Source organism: Salminus brasiliensis, chromosome 16 (assembly GCF_030463535.1).
Source record: "Salminus brasiliensis chromosome 16, fSalBra1.hap2, whole genome shotgun sequence".
Classification (NCBI taxonomy): Eukaryota; Metazoa; Chordata; class Actinopteri; order Characiformes; family Bryconidae; genus Salminus; species Salminus brasiliensis.
This window is the reverse complement of record NC_132893.1, coordinates 24,713,831-24,733,836: the sequence shown is the minus strand read 5'-3', so window position 1 is coordinate 24,733,836 and position 20,006 is coordinate 24,713,831. Positions and strand designations below refer to the sequence as shown.

Here is a 20,006-nt window from a genome sequence, read left to right as displayed (position 1 = left end):
GACAATTTAGCATAATTTGCTTAAGTAAATTAATCAAATCAGCACCTGAATACAAATTACACAAATAGTGGTGGTGGTGGTGGTGAGCGCAGGGTTTTTTAAGGGCCAATAGGGACATTAATCTGTTTTCTAGTGCTACTACTGGTAATTACAGACAATGGGCCCATTTGCCTCCTTAACCTTGCTCTCTCTCTACTCACACACATACACACACACACACACACACACACGCACACACATACACGTACAGAGGGAGATGAAACCCAAACTGTCTCTTGTAGGGGAACACACTGTAATAAAGAAGACAGTAACAGCTTTACAATTTGAAATTCATGGATCATCAATTTCTGCCAGTTTCACATGCTATGTTCAATACTAAACTGGAGTATGAGCCAAAGCATGCAATTTCTGCAGCATGTTCTTTATGGAACCAAACATGGTTCTTCCAGTTTTCTCTTATGTTTTTGAACTCCATAGTGCCGACTTCAGTTCTTTGACTTTTCACTTTCTTATGCAAGTGGGATAAATCATGTAGAATCGTCTCAGAAATATCTTTTGAAAAATGCATAACTTGTATGTACGGTTGGCGTTGTGCAGTAGGTAAGAACGTCACCACCTCAATTGTAAACTGAGGTTAAATAACTCGGCCAGGCTAGCACACCAAGCTATACCAACAAGAGGCTGGACTCCTGACTCGAAATTTTTTTTACCTGTGTAACTTGATTCTAATGCAGGGTGCTCTGGATAAGAGCGTCAGCCAAATGCCATAAATGCAGTCAGTTCCAGCTGATGTAAGTGTAATGGCTATTTTAACTGGAAATGAAATAATTGAGGAGTGGTCTTTGCTGACATGTTTTGGGATATATACTGTAGTTTTATTAAATAAGATGCAACAAATGATTTGCAGCAGATTCTCAAATGTATGTCATTGGGCAACTTCTTTTAATAATGGAAACAACTGCAGCCTTGAATACATGCTGAATCAACAACAGAATAAAACTACTGCACCTCTCAAAGCTAGATGCACCTATGTGAGAAACCTATGGGCCACTGCAAGATGTAAGTTGGTGAGCCTGCAAATGCTCTCCTAGTTTGTATTCATGTTCTCCAAATTTCTACAGCTGGTGTACATCCCAGTAGAACGGCTCGGTGGAGAGGAGTTTCAATTATTAAAACTGCTTTCTCTTTGTCCCTTTTGTCACAACTTGCTTTTTTCCCTGTTTTCCCGAGTTTTTTATTATTTCACTGTGCCTTTTAATCCCTCTCCCTCACGAGGACCATGCGGTTCATAGGCAGTTCTTTGCACAGTTATGTGGGCCTTAATAAACTAAACATTTTTTTCAGACGCAATGGTTCTTATTGATCAAAGTATCATAAAAACAAGTGAAAGCTGCAGTGTATGATCAACATCTTAAGTTCTCTAGCTCTTGGCTTGCTTTCGTAGCACATTTTGGTCATTATCATCTGTTCTGAGCAGACGGTATAGCTCTATACATCTTAGTATTAATCCTGCTACTTCTATCAGCAGTTATATCATCAATAAACACCAGTGACTCAGTTGAACTGGCAGCCATACATGTCCAAGCAATAACAGTGCCTCCACCATGTTTGACAGATGATGTGATATGCTTTGGATCTTGAGGCCTTCTATTTTTTCTCCATAACCAAGTTAATGTTGGTTTGATCTGTCCTTGTCCAGCACTTGTCAAGCTTTCTTAGGTGTGCTCAGTCTAATCTGACCTTTCTGTTTTTGATTGTTACTAGTGGTTTGAATCTTGAAGTTTGTGAAGGTGTCTCTTTAGACTAAATGGCTACTAAATGCACTAATTCAGCACTTAGTTTTAACTCCAGACCTTTAATCTACTTAACTTGTTATAAAAAGCAGAGGGGAAAAAGCCCACACTTAGCCATAAAACTGCTCATCTGTCAATTGTCCAATTACTTTTGAGTCTGTGGAAATGAAAGGACAATGAAAAAAAAACCTTTCAAATCCAAAAACATATACTTATGGACCTGAAATATTGCAGCATATGAGATTTACACACTTCGTTTAAATCAGTCTGCTTACAAATTCGTCCGTACGTAGGTTTTAAAAAAGGTACATTTTACACTGTGTTTTCTGATGTACGTCCATCTGGCCTTTGGTGCCGGTTGGACACTTGGACAGATCCCCTCTTCTAAAACCAGTCAACACAGCTACAAGCCCTGACTTCTCAGTTGCCTTTGATTCAATTTCTCTGGCTAGTTACCTATTCCACTTCTGCAAGTATGACTAACCTGGCTCTGCTCTCCTTTCCCAAGCAGAGATCAAACTGCAATACTAATCAGCCTATTGATTTCATTTAGAGAAATGAATAAGCCTAGGGATATGCAACAGCTGGCCTCTTTATGGATGCCTTCTAATGATTTCATTAGGTTTTAGTGAGGTTTCATTACAGATAGTGGACCTTTTCTTTTTCCTTCGTCTTTTTTTTCCCCTTCATGCCCTTCTGTCCTTAATCAGTGCTATCGATTTGGTGCGTGAGACATTTTAATCTCATGAAAGAGGGATGCGTGACTGCTCCCTGTCACAGCCCAGCAATCCCCCAACGAATGCAAACCAGAGAAAAGGGATGATGAGAAAAGGGCAGTGGGTAATGACAGAATAACACCATTGCAGAGAGAGAAGAAAAGAGAGAGAAAGAGAGATGCAGAGTGAAACAAGAGTCAAAGCCTTTTACTAAAGTTAAACACAGCAAGTTACTATTTCGCAGTACATTGAATGTGAAACAATGAGCAAATTAAGCTAAGATGCAACATGTCAGCTTTAATTTGAAGGTCTGAATATTGGGATTCCATGTGGGATTCCATGTGGGATTCATTTCCCTTTGTGTGGACATTACCCCAATTCAAAGGACCTTAATTAAGGACCTTAAGTCTTTAGTAGGCCATTTGGTTTAAAATCAATGACTGCCTGAAATCTGCAGCCTGTAGATCACCAGATGCTGACCATCATCATCAGCTCCTGCTTGTTTTGAGAGCTTTTTACATTCACTCAAGTCTTCAGTAAGTGAGATACATGCTTAAGGAGGTTCAAGTAAGGTGACTGACCTGGTCAGTAATGAACATTCTATAATTTGCCCCGAAAAAACCTTGCAGTTGCTTTAGCAGCATGTTTGGGGTCATCATCCTGCTGCTAGGTGAAGCACCAACTGCTGAGTTGTGAGGCATCTGATTGGATCTAAGCAGTTAAGATGCTTCAGTACACACAAGGATTTATCCTGCTGTTAGCATTGACAGCCGTCATTTAGCAAACTCCACCCTGGGATTGCTGCTCTTGACAGTGAGCAGCTGTTTGCATCCTGTGGTCAACCTTCTGAGATCATTCTTGTGTACTCGTTATGGAAGTCTGACACATCGATGTGTACATTCCAGAAAGTGCCCTTGACCTGCTGAATGACTTTTAAATGCATTTCAGTCATCCAATAGTGTGCGTTTCTGCGGTTGTTTGGTCAGTTCAACTTTAACTGTAAAAAAAGAAACATCAGATCAGATCTCAAATCCACTTTTGTCCTGTTTCAAATTTTACAGTGCATTGCTAAGCTCCTTAGGGTGTATTTATACTTGTCAGCTTTGGTTCGACAAAAAAAAAACGAGCCCTGGTAGGCATAGAGGGGAAGTCTGAGAAATACCTCTTAGGAATATTACTCACAGTAGCTTTGAAGTGTATCACAATTCAGTGGATGACACCAGACTTCCCACATACAACATACAGATGCTAAAGGTGTGAGATGTTTACCAAATGGTAATACCTATTCATTGAGAGAAAGAGCCCAGTCATTGATTTATTTAATAATAATAATAATAATAATAATAATAATAATAATAATTATTAGTGTTCATATTATTATTATTATTATTATTATTTTATTGTCTTTATTTTACATATTATGATACTTCTTACAATAAATTCTTTATTTATGTGGCTATTATGTCTTGTGAAGTGGATACTTTTTGCTATTTGTTAATGTAATTTGGGGGGGGGGGGCAAAAAAAATCAACTGACGAAAGTATGGATTACAAGCTGTAAAAGGGAGAAAATGATTATGTATGGAAATACAAATGACTTACGACTAAATAAAAATTAGGTTACAACAAAAAGAAATGAACCCTGGTGCAATTGCTCCACTAATGTGGTTCATCAGAGTAAATGTGAACGCTACATGGGTTTATTCCTGCCCGCAAAATCTAGATTCAACCTTGCCTGCTCCACCAGCGTTTGGATTTTGAGACCATGTGTAATGTTATAGAGACCTGCTTTTTGAAAAGCACAGTGAGAAAAATATGCCTTAGCTTGCACTGTATTTACTTGTAGGTAAGGCTGGCCATTATCATTGCTCTTGAGAAATTTGACATCACACTTTGAGAGGTGTTAGTGCCCCCTGCTGGGCTGGCATGCTTACACTAGTGTTTTGAGGCTATTTGTTCATTCTTGTGCAGACAGAGAGAACTTTAGAGACACTGCCAGAGACAGGAAAAAGATAGTGTAAACACACATGTGGACAGGGTCTCAGAGTGTAGTTCAGGACTCAGTTTCATTAAAGCCTCTTAGTGTTGAGAACCTCACTGGTAAAGTGATGCTCCCTCAACCAAGGAAGACTAATCGTTTTGCTGAAAAAGATCCCTCTTGGGAAACCCAGCCCTGATAGGTAAGCACTCAAGTCACCTGGGAACACATTGTGATATATAGAATTTTTGTATAATACGAAACTTGAGTGTTGAGTGAAGCGTTCAGTAAAGTTTAAATAGAAAACACAAAGCAGAAATAAGACAAAACCCCACCTTGAAAATAGCCAAAATGCACTCATCAGACCTCTCTGAGAACAGTCTGGGCGTCTGGTCTGTATATTTTAAAGAACGTTTGGGACTGACAGCCCTCTACCATTGGCGAACAAAATTTAAGCCCATATATAGATGCAAGCTTGTGCCATGACTGCATGCCCATCGTCATTCTGCTTCTTAGCTTTGGCGGCCAGCTACACGCTGTGCCGGTTGGGTGGGGTAGGGGTTGGTGACGGGCAGCGGATCTCCCAGCCTCTAAATTCTGCAGTAAGGCGTCAGGCGCCGGATGTGAGGGACGTCAAGGCATGCAGGGCAGCCACTCCCTGCAATCGTTGCTCAAACTTGAGCTTGCCAGGTTCAGCTTTAGCTTTAGCTCTCCAGACAGAGCCATGTTTGCCTTGTGATTGGTCTGGGGCATTTTGATGTAAGCCAGACCCATTTTTAGGACCATCCACTACACAAACCTAGTGAAATACAGCAGACATTTGGGAGGATATTCACAAGACATACTTTGTACATTTGCACTGGAGGCCCTGAGGAGCCAGATTAACTTAATTAGAAAGATTTAGGTTCCCATGAGCTTTAATACTGTTTTATTTATTTTTTGCTTTGTTAGAACACATGCTTTACATCATGTAAAAGCAACAGCTCTGCGAGATCATGTGACTTTAGGAGAAGAGTAGATTAAACAGCCAGAACCAATCCTTTTAGTCTTGCCTTAAAGTATTACCAATGTACCAAGCAGTTGATTCTGACACATTTAAAGTTCTGGGGCGCATCTGACTGATCTGTTCTGATTTCCAGCTTCGTCATGGCATACTTTACTGACACTGACACTTCTTTGATCCGCATGGCATTGCCGCCTGGTATGATAGATAGGAATCATTGGCTGTTGTGACACCAGTAAGATGATTTGAGTGGTCCTCATTGGAATTTGTGATACACTGGAACTGTTTCTTTTTATGTATCCCGATAACTTTTAGTCGTGTAGCAGCTGAAATGGTTCGGCCAAAACCAACCAAAACCCCACATTGAACAGTCAAGTCACAGAAAAGACACAATGCAGTTTAAGGCAAATTGTGTTAAGGGCTCTCAAGCAGCTTTGAAAAATAGAGGATGGATGAAAAAAGTGAGGGATGTGGTGTGATGAAAAATAGGGCGACTAAGTGAACTGAGATGACTGCTTGAGTTTGAGTACCCTCTGAACTCAAATAGCAAAGTAAATCAATCCATTTCCTTTATCATTCGTAAAGGCCCTGGGTCACAACCCTCCTCCACATCAAAGAAGGGCTAAATAAATATGCTCAAGACTGCATGTGCACATGTCTAAGCCTGATAGGACTGTGGAGATGAGACTGAAACAGAAAGACTGTAGAAGTACTAAAGTAGTAAAGTGTTGAAAATACCAAAATAAACATCCTATAAATTCTCATCTCTACCTTTCATGTTCATGATTAGGTTTCTGCACTCCACCATCTCCCTGTCTCCTTCCTTTAACTCAGTCACATCTCTCAGTTCTAGCTCCACTTATCAAAGGGGGGTTGGTCTTCTAGCTCAAAGCAGAAGCAGACTGAAACCCAGGGAATTCTCTAAGATGCATCTGAATTAGGGCTGTACGATTACTAGATTGTATTCTAGTCTATATTGTCACTAAAGAAAATGTACATTTTCAGTGAATAAGCAATTAGGTGGCAATTTATATTAGTTGTACAAAGAATGTACTAAGAATACTTTAAATCTCTTAATAGTGTCTTTCAGAGTAAGAAACAAAGGCTGGTGGACAACCCCCAATTGTAATGGCAATTATGCCATATGATGATGTCATTTCTTACATTTCTTACAAGGGTTTGTAGATTGACAGCATGTGCTCTGTTTGTTGCTATGGTACAATCCACACTGGACAGTGTTCACAGAAAAAACATGGGCAAACCAACAAGTCACAAACAACTACAGTTTCCCTTGAGACCTTTCACTGCACACAATGCAAGGAAGTTGAAAGCATTAAATGAATATGATATAGATGATACTGTCAGTTATTCTTTACATTGCATCCACAGTTTATGATGAATGGGCCAATAGAAATGGTCAAAACTGGCATGGAGTAAAATCTTTAACCCCTTAAAAAGCCCATGACCCGTCGGCAGGCCAAAAGTGTTATTACCAGAGAATAACCCCAACCAGGTTGTACAGAAGTTCCTGTGTTTACTGAGTAATATGCTTTAGTGTGTTATAAGCAGTGTTAGGGGGTTAAGAAGGTTAATTCCCTTCTGTACAGTTGCCATTGCGGAGATGTCAGTGGCAATTCATACATTCATTGGCTGGAACACTGTAATCACTGCTGCTTTCACTGGATGTCAGTAATGAAAAATTAACTGTGTTTACTCTGAGAAAATCATCACGTTTATGTGCTCACACTATTAAATAATGTTTTTCACTGAATTCACTGAAAGCAATAAATATACTTTGATAAAAGCTCATGTCCATGTATTTAGCCCATTATAGCACATGAGCCAATATGACAACTATACAAAAAATCTGATTATGACGATTAATTATAGAAGTCGCTTGACAGTCCTAAAAAAAATGTACTTAAAAAATCTATGCATGGTCTTTTGTTGTTCCATTAAGACGTTCTTTTAAAGTTCATAATAGTTCATAAAAGCAGCAGCATGGTGAATTAGTATTTCTTGCACCTGAGCTTCCTCTACTGTCTGGAAGTTTCATTCGTGCTTAAAAAGTGCAATAAAAGGCATGTATTTTCTGAAGCTGAAAGATCTGTCACTGAAAGTAAAATAAGAATGTGGACTGATGCATTTTCCTACAGGATTTTACACATAAATAAGATCTTGGTTATGTAGCATTACGCAGTTCTCATGAGCGTTATCCTGCACAGCTTCACCAGAGTTATATAGTGCAGTCAATAGAGAAGACGATTGTCCACACCTACTAGGACTGTGGAGATGAGACTGAGACAGAAAGACTGCAGAAGGGAAATTGTAAAATAGTAACTTTTTGAAAAGTAGATGAAATTGAAAATGACCCAATACCAAAAACAGCCAGATGAAACACATTATTATAGGTTCAGCAGCAAACAGCTAAATGTTGTCCAATCTAACCTCCTATACGTTTCCATCTCTAACTTCCATATTCATGATTAAGTTTTCACACCCCACCACCTCCTCATCTCCCCTCTTTTAACTCAGTCACATCTCTCAGTTCTGCCTGAAGCCCAGGAAGCTCTCCAAGTTCTCTCCCTCTTGAAGTCTCCTCCCACATTATTTATCCTTACAGCATGTTCTGATCAAAGTGATCTTGAGGCTGTTATTTTAAGGTAAAATTGCTTTAAGGCCTTTTTAAACAGTGGGATTCATCAATGTGTCAAAAAATAATTTGATAATTAGATTCCATGCTTACTAATTTAACCAATAATAGCAAGCTTAATGTCAAGAAAGAGGCTAGACCAGATTCGGAAAAGGACAAACATTTTTAGAGAGTGTTGCTTACCTGAATCCATTTGTCAGGTATAGCCATGGCCAATCGATAGTCAAAACCCAATCCACCCTCTTGGATCGGTCTGCATAATCCTGGCATCCCTGAAACGTCCTGCATATCATATACACATGAAAAAAAGACACAGGATGGGTGGATGAACAGGAAAGAAAGGAATTCAACGGGATGTGAAAAAGGATGGCACATTTTCTGGCCAAGATTTCAGTGTAAAAAAAAAAAATGCCAAAGAAGCAGCAATTTTCGAACTCTGTGTGTGTGCGGCACATTGCCCTATTGATTAATCACATGGGCAGATGGGCAGAAATTGCACCAATTTGAACATTAGGAGAGAAACTGCTCCAACGGCTGCTTTCATTACAAGCAGCATGGCTTTGGGGCAAGTCTGGAGAGGTAATGGTGGGAGAGGGTGGGAGAAAAGCAGAGTGGAAGACGAGGGAGGGGAGGGAGAGAATAAGAGAGAGGATGGAAAGAAAGAACAGAGGGAAAGGGAAAACCGGAGGGCGAGTGGGAGCGCCGAAGGCAGAGCTTGAGGGAGGTGCAGGATGGCGCTCCTGGAGAGCTCCCTGTTCTCCTCACTAACCGCTAGCTCCTAATTACCCAATTATCATCCCTGTTCCATTAACTTCACCATTCCACCTCCATTTCTCAGGGTGTTAATGCTTTAAATAAAGGCGCTGGGAGACGGAGACAGAGAAGGCGGAAAAGAGGAAGAGGCGAATCAAATGAAATTTCCATTTTGAAAAAAAAGGTTGGGGGGGAGGGTAAGTGGAACAGTAATTGGTGGGAGAGAAGGGGAAGAGGTTAGAGGGGCTCTGGAGAGGAAGGGGGGCATAAAGAGCTCCAACCAGTAATGAACTTCTGTCCTTGGTTCTCCTTTTACAAAGCAGGGAGCAGAGTGAGAGAAATCATGGCACTATCAATGCGTATGATTTTCTGCAAATGATGCAGCAATGAGCACATTTACATTCACATGATGTGACCATCATCTGATTCCTGACGTAAATAGGCTATTCAAGTGTGCATGTAAACAGCATGCTCTGACAAGGTACATGACTATGATCATGACATTACCATGATACTAGTAATCCTAAAACTGTAATAGATTAGACTGCGATTCCGGATGTCACGTGTATTACTTTTGACTATTTATTAGGCCCCTCAAAGACTTTCTTCTATCCAGTGAAGTTCATTTTGTTAATCCCAGCTCAATCCTTTGGTAATGAAGCAATGCCATTGTCAACACAGATCTTAATGTTAAATGGTAGAGCAAGCTTAACTTTAAACACTCAAGAAACAAAAGAAAACTGAGCTCTAAAAACAGGCCAATCCCAAAACCGGTTCCAAAACCCCAAAACTGTCCTGCCTTATTTTATTAATTCTGTTAGCATTTAATTCTGGGAGTCTGGGTTGCGGCAGAAATTCATACATATGCACAAGGATCCAACTTAAAAATTGTACAAATCATGAAATGGTCTTTAAGATACATATTTACAGTACTAATAATACAAAATTGCCATATCACTAGACATAATCTGTTACCTACTTTCAGAAAATCTAAATAAAACACCTTGATTTTAGTCCAACAGTCACTTGTCTACTTTTGTATAGTAATACTACACATTTTTAATACCACATACCACATTTTCCTAGTTTGAAATGGCTTGTAGGCTTTTCATTTCCAGGCATTCACCACCTTCAGCAGACTACTCTGGACAGTGCTTGTATGAGACTTACAGACTAATTAGCAAGCAGTAAAACTAACAAATGAAGTAAAAAACTCCAATGCACATTGAGAGTCTTCACTATAACAGGAAAGTATATTTAAATTGTGCACAAACTTCACTGGATAGAGTAGAGCCTTCCCAGAGGCAGTAAACATGAACTTAGTTCAACGCTATGCTCATAAAATTATGACAAACTCTTTTAGAATGATGGTAAAACCACATTTATGGTCAACGTAATGTAAAATATGTAATATTTATGTACTGGATACACTCACCAAGCACTCAAATGTTCAAACGTAATGCAAGTTACACTAATGTAAGTGGTTTACATGTTACAAAACCTGGCTGCAGCACACAAACTGTATTTTACTTAGAGCTTCTAAATATTTACAGGTGACTTTACACTTTAGTTCTAGACTAGGCTTAAATTATGTTTGTGAAATTATGTTTTTTTTACACAAACCTGGGAACAAACTTACTTATAACTGGTGTAACCGAGTCCTGTACACCTTTGTGCAACTGTCTAATCAGCCAGTCGAGTGGCAGGAGTGTAATGTGTAAAATATTGTAAACTCTTTAACAATAAAGGTGCTACAAATGGTTGGTCGAGTGATGCCATAGAAGAACCACTTTTGGTTCCATAAAGAATCATGTTTGTCATTGAGATGAGTGTGAATGTAAAATACCTTTAAGAGACCCAAAGAACTTGCTCTTGGTGTAAAGGTTCTTTATCAATTTAGAGGTCACATCTCCATTACAACAAAGGTTCTTTATGGAACAAAAAGAGGTTCTTCTACGGCATTGTCAAAAGAACCTTTTGTAGCACCTTTATGTTTTTTTAGAGTATATCTACAGTCCAGTAGCTTCAGATAACGTTCACCATTGTGAATGTGCTGCTTTGGATATTTGTGTAACTGCTGAACTTCTGGGATTATAGAGTTAGCACTGAGATTAAAAAGACTCCAGTGAGTGTCAGGTCTGCAGACAGAAATGCCTTGCTGATGAGAGAGGTCAGTGGAGAATTGCCAAAGAGGTTGGAGCTGACAGAAAGGCTACAATAACTCCAGTAACCACTCTGTACAGTTGTAGTGAGCACACCAAGAACTTTGGGATCGGCTTCTGTCAACCAGGAACAAAAAGCTGAAGCTTTCATGAACTTGATCATGAGTTCAAAACCAGTTGATCTGAATCCAGCAGAACACATTTGGGATGTGGTTGAATCGAAGATTCAGAATCTCAAATAAACATTTCCAAGATTTGAGTCTGTTTTGAAATCCAAATAAGGCCCTATCTAATTTTAGCATGGTCTTATTTTATGTGTGGGTTGCAAAGCAGCTGTAGATGTGCTTTGAGGTGCATTATCAGTTTACTTAATCTCTTAAAAAGCCTATGGCCCGCCAGTAGGCTGAAAGTGTTACAAAATTGTTACTAAAGAATAGGCCCACCAGTTTGTCCAGACATCCCTGTAGTTACTGAATAATACACCTTAGTGTGTAATAAGCCTTGGAGTGATAAGTGGTTAAGCTTAGGTAAGCAGGCTGGGTAGTTATTGTCAAAATCGCAAAGATTTATTGCAGTTATGAGATTATTTTATAGAAGTAAACATACTAAAAGTCTCCAAACTGAAAGTACACAAAGTTTGTTTGATGGGACAAAATGTTGCAACTCATCCTGGCTAATAGACAGAAAAGCAAACTGCCAAATCAGCAACAATCTCAGCCTCAGTGCACTGTGGTTATTAAGCGTATGCTTAGCTGTAAGCAGTGAACCTTTGGATGCACTTCTCTAATGTGTCTGGTTTGTGTGAGTGTGTGTTTGTGTCTGTGTGTGTGTTTGAGAGTGTGTATGCTTTGCTTGGCAGTCACTTCAGCTGTTATAGCCTTTATTTCAGTCTTGCGGGCTATGTATAATTGCATCGTTTGGTTACAATGCTCGCCACGTATCTGTTCTTGTGTGTTGCTGCCTTTGCACATTCTGTGCTGTTTGAAATGTTTTGTGCGCTTGCTCAGGAAAACTGCCTGCAGAAGAAAACAGCTCCTGCAGACATGCAGCAATGTCCAAGAACATGCGTAGACAGATAAAAGAAAGTACGGTTAAAACCAGTCCCAAGCCATCTGCTTGATCTGCGGCGGATAGCCTAAAGCTGACAAAGTGGATGGGCCAAAGCCCATTACCTCGGCTATGGTGATGCAGTCTGGGTAGAGTTTGTGCAGGATATAATTGGACAGCATCAGATGCACCAGAGCGTCTTCATCCACATGCATGCCGAAGTATTCGCTGTAACTCCCTGAAAACGACACACCTGGAAAAAAATATTAAACCAAGTAAAAAATAAAAATACACAATACGTACAAAAGTATCCAGACACTCCTTTTAATGAGTGAGATCAGCTACTTTATGGTGCACCCATTGCTGATACAGGCATTTAGTTGTACATGCACAGCTTGTTTAATCGCCATAGAAAAGCATTGGCAATTTAACAGGACGCTCTGGAGCAGTGGAACTGAGTAAAGTCACCATGCCCAATGCCATTCAGTAGAGATCCCAGCAGCACTGGGCTGTGGAGAAGTGCTGGAGCTCCAGCCAATAACAATGGGATAAGTTTGAGTGGTCCAACTTTTTATTTTGATCAATAACTAATCATCCATTATAAGAATCTGACCTCACTAATGCTCGCATGACCAAATGCCACCACATCCTGCAGCACAGGGAAAGCAAAACCCATCTACTATTACCCTTGATTTCAAAAGCAGCTGGAGGAGCAGGTGTCGACAAACCTCTGTAGTATAGTGTATATTGATGCTGTTTTATCAAAACCTGGTCTCTGCAATGCTGATGTGGGTTAATGCTACTTTGTCATTTTTGACCAACTGTATTGATCACATTTGTCATGAAATGTTCACACAATAAAAAGGACAGCTTTTTAATGTTTGTACTTATATAACAGTGATGATATGTAGCAGTTAAACAGGCTGGTTTTTTTTGTGTCTGTAATCTCAGCTCTGATTGGCTGCCTTGTTTCGTGTCTCATTCATTGTGAAAAAAACTGAAAAACAGCAAATATTAATCTCTCTCTCTCTCTCTCTCTATATATATATATATATATATATATATATATATATATATATATATATATAAATATATATATATATATATATATATAAATATACACAGTGGGGAAAAAAAGTATTTAGTCAGTCACCAATTGTGCAAGTTCTCCCACTTAAAAAGATGAGAGAGGCCTGTAATTGACATCATACGTAGACCTCAACTATGAGAGACAAAATGAGAAAAACAAAATTCAGAAAATCACTTTGTCTGATTTTTAAAGAATTTATTTGCAAATAATGGTGGAAAATAAGTATTTTGTCAATAATAAAAGTTCATCTCAATACTTTGTTATATATCCTTTGTTGGCAATGACAGAGGTCAAACGTTTTCTGTAAGTCTTCACAAGGTTGGCACACACCGTTGCTGGTATGTTGGCCCATTCCTCCATGCAGATCTCCTCTAGAGCAGTGATGTTTTGGGGCTGTCGGCGGGCAACACAGACTTTCAACTCCTTCCAAAAGGTTTTCTATGGGGTTGAGATCTGGAGACTGGCTAGGCCACTCCAGGACCTTGAAATGCTTCTTACGAAGCCACTCCTTTGTTGCCCTGGCAGTGTGCTTGGGATCACTGTCATGCTGAAAGACCCAGCCACGTTTCATCTTCAATGCCCTTGCTGATGGAAGGAGGTTTGCAATCAAAATCTCATAATACACGGCCCCATTCATTCTTTCATGTACACGGACCTTTCGTCCTAGTCCCTTTGCAGAGAAACAGCCCCAAAGCATGATGTTGCCACCCCCATGCTTCACAGTTGGTATGGTGTTCTTTGGATGCAACTCAGCATTTACTCTCCTCCAAACACAACGAGTTGTGTTTGTGCCAAACAGTTCTACTTAGGTTTCATCTGACCATAAGACATTCTCCCAATACTCTTCCGGAACATCCCAATGCTCTCTAGCAAACTTCAGACGCGCTCGGATATGTACTGGCTTAAGCAGGGGAACACGTCTGACACGGCAAGATCTGAGTCCCTGGCGGCGTAGTGTGTTACTGACGGTAGCCTTTGTAACATTGGTCCCAGCTTTCTGCAGGTCATTCACTAGGTCCCCCCGTGTGGTTCTGGGATTTTTGCTCACCGTTCTTGTGATCATTTTGACCCCACAGGCCGAGATCTTGCGTGGAGCCCCTGATCAAGGGAGATTAGCAGTGGTCTTGTAGGTCTCCCATTTTCTGATTATTGCTCCCACAGTAGATTTCTTCACACCAAGCTGCTTGCCTATTGCAGATTCAGTCTTCCCAGCCTGGTGCAGGTCTACAATTTAGTTTCTGGTGTCCTTCGACAGCTCTTTGGTCTTCACCATAGTGGAGTGTGACTGTTTGAGGTTGTGGGCAGGTGTCTTTTATACTGTTAACGAGTTCAAACAGGTGCCATTAATACAGGTAATGAGTGGAGGACAGAGAAGCCTCTTAAAGAAGAAGTTACAGGTCTGTGACAGCCAGAAATCTTGCTTGTTTGTAGTTGACCAAATACTTATTTTTCACCATTATTTGCATTATTTAATAAATTCTTTAAAAATCAGACAAAGTGATTTTCTGATTTTTTTTCTCATTTTGTCTCTCATAGTTGAGGTCTACCTATGATGTCAATTACAGGCCTCTATACCTTTATATTTATACCTTTGCTGCAGTAGCAGCCTCTACTCTTCTTATGATAGATTTTGGATCATTGCTTTGAGGATTTGATGGCATTTGGACATGGAAGCATTAGTGAGGTCAGGTACTGATACTGGATGATTAGTTATTGATAAAATGCTGTTCTAGAGAAGTCAATTCCACCAGCTATTCCACAGCCATTGGGCATGCTCCCGACTGTCCTGTTGAATTGGCAGTGCATTTCTATGGCGATTAAACAAGCTTTGCATGCACAACTAAATGCCTGTGTCAGTAATGGGTGCACCGCAAAGTAGCTGAACTCACTCATTAGGAGCAGTGTCTGGATACTTTTGTCTGCTTGTCTGGTTCAGACAACATTAGATGGAATTAATTGTGTTTGAATCATTGTACCAGACTTCATGGGCACTTTCAGGTAAACATGAGTCATAAAATGGATGCAAAGTGAATTCAGAAATGCTCATTTGTGCAACAAAATCTTCAGAGCTGAACTGGTTTGTTTCCCTAATTTTAGCCGCTGGTGTGCGTCAGTGTTTTATTCAGGCGATTTCCACTCTGACAGTGCCTTGAACTCTAGGCGGACAACCACAATGCGCTTTAGCTCCACTTCCCACCACTCCGACTCTGACTACTGCGTTTCCCTCCACTCTCAACTAATGGGCAAAAACAAGGGGACTGTGGCTGGACTCAGAGCCATTAGAGCAGCTTTTAGTTTAACGGCATGACTAGGGTCTTTACAGCAAAATCTCAAACTGCTATTGCTGTAAAGTAGATACTCTATATGTTGTAGTCCTTTATCAAACATCTGGCCAAACTAAAACAACCTTGCAGCATGATGATCCAGGTTGGTAGTAAATGTATGAGACATGCACAGCAGGATGTAAAATATGCTTTGTTAGTATGAAGAGGTGTGTGTCATGACTAAGCGTTGTCAATAAGGAGATAAAAAACTTACCAATGCCATGGTGGTGGTACAGCATGGAAGTTACACCATCAAACCGGAAGCCATCAAAACCGTACTCCTCCATCCACCACCTCAGGTTGGACAGGAGGAAACGTGACACCTCCCAGCTGGTTTTATGAGAAAAGATATATATATATATATATATATATATATATATATAGAGAGAGAGAGAGAGAGAGAGGAAAAACTGCAGTTTGTTATACTGTCAAGAACTTATGGAATGATAAGAATCTGTACAGCAACTGGTATGTGTTTCTCGAGACAAAGAATTTCATTTTCTGTGAAAATGGGGAACTCCTGACCCAAATATACCTTGCCTTTGTTTGCTTTGGAGTACATGATGTCAGTCCACATCAAGAAGAATATACAGTATCAGACACCCACAGTAAATAAGAATTGCCAACTTAACCTTCAGTGTATCCTAAAGAGAATAGAGAGCCTACCAAACTTTTACAACAATATGGCGACTTCATATATATATATATATATATATATATATATATATATATATATATATATATATATATATATATATATATATATAATTGAGGTTATATTGAGGTTATAAACTGTTATGGCCAGAGGTTATATTGAGGTTATAAACTGTTATGGCCAGACCACTGGGTTGGAGCATCTCCAAAATGGCAAGGCTTGTGGGAGGGCCTGGTTAGCTGTGGCAAATAAGTACCAAATCCTGACAGTGATTTCAGGAGTAACAAATAAAAAATAGCAACAGGATGTTGGGCGCCCAATGCTCATTGTTGTGTGAGGGCGACAAAGGCTATCCCTGCTTGGTGAAACTGGCAGAAAGGCAACTGTGACACAAGTGTCAGATATTTGTAGTGACGGCTACTGGAGGAATATGTCAGAGGACATAGTTCATCACACCCTGCTGTGTAACTACAGGCCAGTCAGAGTGCCTAAGCTAACCCATGTCCACCATCAAAAGTGCCTACCGTGGGCACACAAGCAGCTGTACTGGAGATTGAAGCAATGGAAGGAGGTGATCTGGTCTGGAAGGACCACCTCACAACTGATAGAGTAAGTTAAATGAGATGATGCTAGCATTCTGGTGCCAGATAGTTTAGAGCACCTTCATACGTGCTGTAGAGTGAGCTGTTTTGGCGGCACAGCAGTTACCATTGGCTCATTGGTGTATATAAAGGCATGAAGCAGCATGGTATTATTGTATTACTCAGTTCTGAAAACCGTACTTGATGCAAAAGCCATTCCTCTCGTTAGATTAAAAGCAGGACAATGAGACACAGAGAGTCTATTAAATAGAAGTGCTATTGCTATTGTTTCTTTCCTGAATATGTTAAGCTATGAATTGAATTTTTGCTGGACCGCTCAGCAGGCTGACTGAGAATAGTCAAAGCATCTTGCTGACTCACTGATTGACAGACTGGCCATTGTTGAAATGTGTATACGCAAGGATATTATATCATGCAGTAGAGGCTGGGACTTCATGCAGACCAGTAATATTAATGATGCAGAAAGAAAATGGAGAATTAAAAGAGACTACTGTTCTCCTAGCAATAACTCTATATTGCGTCATCATCACAGAGGTCTAATTTTACAGACGGACCACATCAAACAATATTTATTTCCTCTAATGTTAGCTTTTAGACATATTCCCCCAGACTGACAGAGTGTATCTTCAGCATTAAATTGGGTCATTTTGCAAATGATTTGCATCCAAGTATTAAATTGATATTATGAAATCACTACATTTTGCAAGAAGGAACATGCTTAAACCCCCTCCCCCCACTCCCCGCCTCCTATAAATACCATATCTACCTCTAAGACTTGGCAACCCTCCGCCACCTCATCTCCTTAACTCTCATTCCTGACTCCACTTATCAGAGAGAAGGGACTGGTATCCCACCACAAGCATCCAGCCCAAAGTTCTCAGAGTTCTCTCCCCTCTCTTCAGTCTCCTCCCAAAATCATATGCTGATGACATGGTCCGAACTAGCAAAATACTTTTTATAATTATGTTAGTTTGTGTAATCATCTAAGGGCTGCATAAACAGGGCTGTCATTCTTAAACACATTATATTAATGCACAATTTTCATTCAATCTCCTGAATAAAGCTGAAAGAGAAATTAAAAAATTTAGTTACATCATGATTGCTCAATTGTTAATACACCAAGGTAGTTTACAGAGGGCAAATTGTGTCACTGTCCAAATACTTATGGATCTTACTGTATAAAGAAATACCACAACATATGGTTTAAAAGTGGGTTTTATCATAGCACATATTGAACCAACAGTGGTAGCTTAGCAGGTACGGGTATCGAACCTGTGACCAATAACAGAATTTGATGAATATGTGACATTTCCAACCAAATTTTTAAGTTTGTACAACAGTGGGTTTTTACATCAACCCGATTTTCATTTTCAACCAAAATTTATCGTCAGTCTGACATGAAATCCAATGTCTTCCTGGTATCAAATTGACGTCTGGTACCTGCTGGGACCTCTGTTCTGTGAATAAACTAAATAATACAAAAAATGGCAAAACCTAATTGTATTATCAATAATAATGGACATGACAATTAAAACATTAAAAGGGCATTGTTTGATATTGTATACATATAATTACAATATATAATTGTATAACTATATACACATTGGTATAATTGTATACACATTGTGTTATGTGCTTTAGCAGACATTCTTATCCAGAGCAACTTACAAAAGTGCTTCACAGTTTGTTCAGAAAATATTCTTACCTAGTTTATAGACTAAGATCCAAAAGATACCTCTAAGCTTAGATACAACTAAACACAAGTCAGTATGGATACCAAAATACTCTTGAGGTGGGGTGGGTCTTCCGTCTGCAATTGAAGAGTCAATAATCAAGGCTTATATTACTGTGTTATACATTATCAGTGCTTCTGAGCTTGACTGCTTTTTTCTTATTATATGCTTTTTCCCCACAATTATCATTAATTATCTCTCTTGCTTCATAGGACCAACTCTGATCTGAACTCCTGCATCTAAGTGCTAATTAAAATACAGAAAGTGAGATCCCAGAACAGTCTGTAAGCATGAGCATTAACTTAAATGAGGAAAAGATGGGCCTTCATGACCTCTCCTTTAATATCTTTGTCCCTGAACGCAACAATCAACACGGTCTTGATTTAGAATTCAAATGCTGTACAAATCTCAATCTGGCTAAAGTGGGAAAAAACTAACCAAAAGCAGCATCAAGCTGAATGCTGTGTTGACGGAGACGCAGATGGTAAAGGTAAAGGCAATGATTCATTGTTCATGGCATGTCCGTCAGCTAAGGCAAAGTAACTGTGATCACAAGAGAAAACCCAAAAAGCCGCCGCTTTTGCTGTCTGCCACTAAATGTGGGACAATTTACAAGCCGTCTCCGTGCAGAGCACAGGCTTATTAAATTCAGGTTCAAAAAGGCATTTGTGGCTCTATAATGCACCTGCACCATCCTTCCCTCCTGAGCATTGTCTGCATACTGAAGCCTTCTGCGTATACCTGCATACTGAAACTGCATGCTGGAGCTTTCAGGCTGTACACCAAAACTGCATACTGAAGAGGAAAGCCAAGACAAACAATGCAATGCTGCCAATCAATAGTGCTAGTGTTTGGGAGGAGCTGGGTCAAGGTCAAAGGGTTTCATCTACACAGGGCTTGCAAAAGGCTTTTGTACACCTTTGCATATGCATGCGTGTGAGTTTGTGTGTTCAACATGAATAATAACTGAATGAATTGCAGCTATTTTGAAAAACAGACTTCTCAAAACTTAACTGCTTAAGTTTGTAATCGGTGGCATACCCAATTAAGGGACTCCAGCTCTAAGTAGTTTTATCTATGGAAAATAATGATTTTTGGACTGCACTTTTTGTCACACCTTGCAGTAACAAAAATGTCCCAAATTTTGCATTGTCCCAAATGTGACCTGTGCAAATGTTTGGACACCTAATAGAATCAATTCTTAGTTACACCCCTTTTAGCCAAAATTATACAGTTTTTAAAACATGTTTTATAACAGCGAATAGTTTTTCAGTTCACGAGGCTGGATTTTTCAACCCCTCTTTTCTTTGCGGAAGGTTCTGCAATGTTCTGAAATCACCTTGCAGCCTAGCCTGTTTAAAGGGTTTTCCCAATTTTTCTATGATGAAGGTCCAAAAGTTTCAGTTTGTGTCTCTTCAGATGGTCCATGGTGGATTTGAAGGTATGCTTGATGTCATTATTTTGTTCAGTCTGTGAGTCACAGAATACACAGAGTGAG

At 39.7% G+C, this 20,006-nt stretch overlaps 1 protein-coding gene across 1 annotated transcript in view; it reads right to left on the bottom strand.

The window, feature by feature from the left end:
- gbe1a (glucan (1,4-alpha-), branching enzyme 1a) overlaps positions 1-20,006 on the bottom strand; it is a 186,065-nt gene that overhangs the window by 68,936 nt on the left and 97,123 nt on the right. Inside the window, exons 8-10 of the mRNA XM_072658195.1 lie at positions 15,733-15,848; positions 12,230-12,357; positions 8,326-8,424 (exon numbers count right to left, since the gene is read on the bottom strand). Of these exons, the coding sequence (XP_072514296.1) occupies positions 8,326-8,424; positions 12,230-12,357; positions 15,733-15,848 (343 nt within the window). The remainder of the gene's footprint in view (positions 1-8,325; positions 8,425-12,229; positions 12,358-15,732; positions 15,849-20,006) is intronic.